This window comes from Sinocyclocheilus grahami, unplaced genomic scaffold, assembly GCF_001515645.1.
Source record: "Sinocyclocheilus grahami isolate Dianchi unplaced genomic scaffold, SAMN03320097.WGS_v1.1 scaffold399.1, whole genome shotgun sequence".
Classification (NCBI taxonomy): domain Eukaryota; kingdom Metazoa; phylum Chordata; class Actinopteri; order Cypriniformes; family Cyprinidae; genus Sinocyclocheilus; species Sinocyclocheilus grahami.
Window position 1 is genome coordinate 28,976 of NW_015505578.1, and position 6,169 is coordinate 35,144.

Genomic DNA, 6,169 nt, shown 5'->3' on the forward strand with positions numbered 1-6,169 from the left:
GGAGGAAAATACTATATACATATTCATTATGTTAATAAACTGTATATTGAATTTGATATTTTCATAGCATCTTAATACATTAAGCCATGTTAAGTGTTTTATGTTTTTCTACAGGAGGAAAACGCTTAGTGAGAGACTTTGCGCATTGCGTTCATATTCTGCTGTTCTGTGGCCACGGATTTGCGGGTCTTGTCTTTTTCTCCTACATATGGCTTGCAGGACCCTGTACGTTACTGTACAAAATTAGTTTTAATCGTTTAATCACCACCACAGCGTCTTGCCTCCATTGGCAACACGCACGATTTGTGTCGATTGCAAGTGACGTCGCAGGTATCGTAGAGTGCAAGTGGCGATTGCAAGTGACTTCGTAATTTCGTTTATTTTGTCTTGTCTTCACCACCTGGCTACTGTTGTAAAATGTTGAGAGATTCAAACAAAAAGAATAAATAAATAGAACAAAATTTAAAAATAAAGACTGCAAGTGACGTCGCTAGCGGAAGTACAAGTGTCTGAGAGTGCAAGTCTGAGAATGCAAGTCTGAGAGTGCAAGCGCAAGTCTGCAGCCAGACCCTTTTGCTTCAAATGACAGGTTTTACGGCAGGATAATCGAACGCTCATTGGCTCTCGCCTGCATTCGTCTCAGATTGCGACATGCCGTGTTTTTTTTAGGTGTGTTTGAATGATGCGAGACGCCTTCACGAGTGGATCGGGAAAGTAATCTGGATAATATTTTCAGCAACTAACAACATAAATTATGCTCTGCACCCCACACAAACCTACTGTATTCCGCCAGAGAGGACTGCGGATGCAACGCATCGTTATTTGGGTTACTTTTGGTACTGACATCTTTGCAATAAATAAATGATTGCAATTGCATTTATCTGTCTGGCATGTTTTTCTTATACTGTACAGAAATGTTTAGGTTTATAACTAGGAGTGGATTAGCGAATATAAAAATATTTTAATGCTATTGTTACTACAATGGTTATTTTCCTGCATATTTCGGTCAGTTGCATTTTATATCCTTTTATATTTGCTATAAAATGGGTAGGTTAAGGTTTGGGGGTAGGTTAAGGGGTTTAAAAATCTAAATTGCTTAATAAAATGATAAAAATGCATATTCGCTGTAAAATGGGTAGGTTTAGTTTTGGGGGTAGGTTAAGGGGTCTAAAAATCTAAATCACAATTGTAATAAGATTAATGAACTGTATTAACAATAGATATGCAAGAGTAAATACAACAAGTAGTGGTGATGATACCAATAAATGACTAGGCACTGCTAATAGATAATAGACAAATAAATATGAAGGAAGATACCAAATAAATTGTAGAAACAAATAAATGGAGTGAACACAGAATGGCAAAATGCAATGCTGTTGAGCTGAATGTAGCAATGAAAGAGAATTCTATGGTAATGTTGCTTATGGAAACCACTTAATGGCTCTGGTGGAATTAAGAATAAATAACTGCTTATTTATCTCTGAACAAATAATATAACTTATTTTTAATGCTGACCCCAAGTAAATGTTATCTAATCAGGTTAGAAAAACATAGGCTGCAGGTATAAACTAAGCCAAGGTCTTTAGGAAAGAGGTTTGGTAAGTTTATATTTATGTTTCATGGTCGGGTGATCAATCCAGTGGTATAGATGTCTTCCACTGGTGATGCAGACTGTGTGCAGTGGGAAGGGCACAGAGTTGCGTAGCTGTCGATGCGCTGACCTGGAGGATGCTGAACTTCTGTTGTGCCACAGGGGGTCCTTAGAGCATGGACCGAGCAGCTGGGTCATCACAGGGTCCTGTGCAGCCTGGCTGCGTTGTTGAGGAGCCGTGTGTTTTAGGCAGTGTCTACCACTGCGGAGGTCCTTTGCGGACGGGGCTGCTCTGCTTTCGGAGCAGCAAGAGTCAGATGGGGTCCGTCACTGCTGGGTCCTTTGCAACTGAAGGGCAGCCAAATGCGATAAGGAAGGTTTACTCAGGAGCTGAGTTGAACCTTAGCTGTCTTGAAATCTCTTTCCTCGTCAGGCCAGAAACTCAGAATGCTGTATCTGCTACTGTCTCTCTGGATATACCGGAGACTCAGAACAGTGTATCTGTTATTGCCTCCTTCCACACAGGTTGGAAACGCAGAACAAGGATTGTCTTTTGGGAAGGTACTTTATCTTCTTCTGATGAGGAGGAGACTGGAATCTGGCGCCTCTCCATTCCAGAAATGTGATTGGCCTCTTGTGTCCGAGGTGGCCATGGTGTTGTCCACCCAAGTGTGGAACTCATTTGTATATAGTGGAGTAAAAAGTTAAACAGTGTCTTTAACATTTTACCCATGCAGTATTTCTTTAGCAAACCTCTTTCAAATTATTACCAACCTCATGGGGAGCAAAAAGAGTCCAAACACGATAGGAAACTGTTGAACTATCACTTGTTCATACCATAATATGTTAATAGGCATGCTATTGGAATGCCAATTTTACTGTTGTTCACTACATAAGAGAGATATGATCGTGAGAGATGAAGCGATATGAAGTTCCTTTTAAAATGATTAACAGGTTAAAAATAATAATTATAGATAGTTTGTGTATTTATAATGCAGATAAAGCGGTTTTCAGCATCTGCATAGTTTGTGTATGTGAATGTTTATGTTTTATGAAGCATTGATCATAGAGATTCTTCTATTTTGTGTTAGTGCTCCGCTAATGTTTTTGTAGCCATATGGTGCTCCTTATGCTTTCGAATGGATCACTGAATTTTTGGAGTGACTGGAGAATAATGATGAAAGTGTATCTTGCTTCAAAACACAGAGAAAATGACAAAAAATGTAATGTCAAGAGATGTTTTTGTGGCTGCTAATGGAAGGCAATTGATGGTTTCTGAAATAACAAGTAAATGAGAGCTCCATTAGGCTTATTTGTGAGGCCTTTGTATCATTTTATGCCTGAACTGTTTGACCGAAGTGACCTAGTTTATCACCCCTTAATTGACTCTTTTTCTTCCTGTTTCCCCAGAAACCTGTTAGATCGGGACACGTTCTCCAAGTCTGATCCTTGTAAGTACTTCTCTTTTTTTCATAGCTGAAGCACTTGTTTTTGAACCTAAAATCATTTTAAAATCTCTTTTTATTTTTTTTACACGCATTGAAAAGCTCAGTCTCCAGGCTTCATACCCCACTGACACGTTGTTCTCAGGTTCGGTCTCTTCCACACACCACTTTGACTTTCTTCAGCTTTCCACACTTTGCCTGCAAATTGTCTACTCTGCTATTTCTCCAAGTTGCCTAAAACACATGCATAGAATTTGCATCACAACGTGACAGCTTTTCTTCACTATCAACTGAAATGCAGAAGTGCTTAATATATGCAGAGCATGAGCTCAGTCCCTGAATACAAATGCTTCACGAGTCATGGGGACATTTAGACCTGTGCACAGTAAATCTCTTGCTGAAGACATGAGATTATGAAATAGAGAGCAATGGGTCAAATAGTCTGGCCACCTTTGCGATTCTAATCTTTGCAAGAAGAAAATGTATTGCTTAGACGTTGCTCTTTCATCAAGGAAACTTAATGTTTAACATTATTAAAGTATTAGAATTCTGTTCATCTTCATTTAACCCTCATTCTCCAAAATGTTGTATGTGTAAAACTAATAACTTTGAAGTGAACCTTTTTATTTTCCTTTCAAATATTTTTGTATTCACCCAATAAAAACCTAGTAGGTAGATATTGGCTCTTTACCCTTATGTTGAATCCCCCAAAGCAAATGTGAACTTTTGGCTCCTCAAATACTCACAGTGAATTTCTTTTCCATTATTCATTTAGGAGTAAAATGAAGTTTGATATATGCAAGCCATGCTTTACTGTTAGCAAACATCCTGATGCTGCCCACACTGCTGAGAGTGCTGTTTAGATAAATATGTGCTGCATTTCCCTCTCAGTAACAAAACTAACACAGCAAAAATGACAGCGGTGAGAAAACAGCAGTTAAGAAAGCATCTTATCATAACGATGTAGATGTTTGCACAAGCTCTGCAATTTGGCACTCCAGTAAAGTACAGTCAAGTATTTTTTTCAATTGCACTTTTTTACAAGCAGTTTTACAGTTCTAAAGTGTCAGTATTGCTTTCAGTTAGAATTACTAAGCAGCTCCTCAATTTGAAGCTAGTTAATGTTACATCTTTTTATTGGTGAATGCAAGGTATTCAAAATTAGTTTTTTTTAGAGTTAATGTTTTTTTCAAGATAATGTTGTGAATAAAATAGGTCACCTAAAAATAAATAGTGTTATCACTTTTTTTGTTCCATATCCATGTTTTACAAAAGGAGATGTTGGGCAAAATGATGTGTCAGTCAGTTAATTTTTCACACAGTTAATTAAATGGTGAATGAGAATGTTTCTCTGTCTGTCATTCCATTTTGTGTGCCACATTTATTTATTTATATTGTAAAAAAAAGTGTTATTGTATAATAGTAATGTAATTGTTTGTAATTAATATTACTTAATAAATCAAAGCCTAATCAAAGCCTACTGATTAATCAGTGAAATAATTAATGGTTAGTCGATTAGTCATTCTAATAATCAATAGATTATTAATTATCAAAATAATCATTTGTTACAGCCCTACATTATCTAAAATAATTTATAAATATTGTATAAGGCAAATAGTTTGGCTTGTGATTTCTTCCAAAATTCTATACACAAACTATAGAAAATTATAAAATCTATTTCACAGGAGAAAAATGTAAGCAGGAAACTCAATTTATTCTCGGTTTCATTTCATTATTGTCTATAAGAAAAATTGAGACATTAACAAAAGTGACGTTTCTTCTCTGTGGGCTACTAAGCTTCTCATTGTTCAGCTGTTCTTCAGAGATGCATCTACAGTAACTCTAACATAAAAGCTTTTTCTTGAAAGTGAAATAGATGCTGATTTCTCTCTCTCTCTCATCTTCTCAGTGTGTGTTCTGTACACTCAGGGAGTGGAGTCTAAGCAGTGGCGTGAGGTAAGTGTCCACGTTCAGGAACAAACCTACAATCAGCTCTGACAGAGACTCCCTCATTTGCCCTACCTAATCAGCTCTGCATATCCTCTCTATATCTCCGCCCCCTTCAGTCTCTCCGCAGCCCTCTGGTGCGCATCACTGCTCATTGATTCTCCTGTTGAATATTCATGAATCTGTTCCCATGACAGTGATTGACTGTTAAGATGATTGTACACTTTCCGTTAGCAATTAGCATTAAACTCGATCTGGCTCTTAAGTTACAGGCCAATGCTTTTGTAATGCTTCCCAGCTCACTAAATGTGATTTTTAACACTTAAATTGCGTTGAGCTGGAGGACCCGGCCCTTGGATTTGGCAGGTCATTGCAATCAGCTGAAAATCGGACATCCTCAGGCTATCATATCCATCACTGAGCTAGCAAAAAATACCTTGAGTATGAAAAATTGCTTTGCAGTTCTCTTTTGCAAGTCTTGGTTTGTGTTTCAGACCCTTTTAATTGAATCCCCTATTAGCGGGTGACAGTTGTTCTAGCAGGTGTTCTCAAGGCTGATGTGAATGCGTCAAAGCGGTCGTAAATGTCAGGATGTGCGCATGAGGAGCTGTAACAACTTTTTGACCCAAAATAAAACTGGTACCGGTGTCGATTTTCCTTCTTCACAGACGGTTTTGATGGAACACCTTTCTCCTACGATGAAAGACGACGGCTTACATAACACTGAGCAGGTTGCTAACTCTGATTAGCTGCGTAGACTCTTTCTCCATGCCTCTGCCCGTGCAAGATGCCTCTTGTTTGGGTATAATGCCAACCACTGTGGAAAAGAGGCAGTCAAGCTGTAAGGGATTGATAAGGATGGAGTTTTCTTTGTGCGTTTTTCCCGTCTCAGCAGGAGATTTGGGAGTATGTGTGTCTGTCTCTTTATTACTAACACAGCATAAGCGCCTTACTTTGACAGAGGGATTGTGTCCATGGTTCGGCTACTGTATCTCATATTCTAGTTTTCTTATATTTTTTCTGTATTTAATTGTTTACATATTAATAAGCAACTAACTACTGAATTTTATGTATTAAAGTGATCTTACCATGGATAATAGTATTGTCTTGAATGTATAGTAAAATTGCTGTAACAGTCTAGAGTAGATTAATACTTTGAACTAAATTGTATTTTTTAGTAGTTAAG

General features: G+C 37.7%; 1 protein-coding gene across 1 annotated transcript in view; it reads left to right on the forward strand.

The window, feature by feature from the left end:
* Nucleotides 1-6,169, forward strand: part of LOC107550474 (copine-5-like) — a 94,823-nt gene that overhangs the window by 20,839 nt on the left and 67,815 nt on the right. Inside the window, exons 2-3 of the mRNA XM_016231756.1 lie at nucleotides 3,002-3,042; nucleotides 4,946-4,992. Of these exons, the coding sequence (XP_016087242.1) occupies nucleotides 3,002-3,042; nucleotides 4,946-4,992 (88 nt within the window). The remainder of the gene's footprint in view (nucleotides 1-3,001; nucleotides 3,043-4,945; nucleotides 4,993-6,169) is intronic.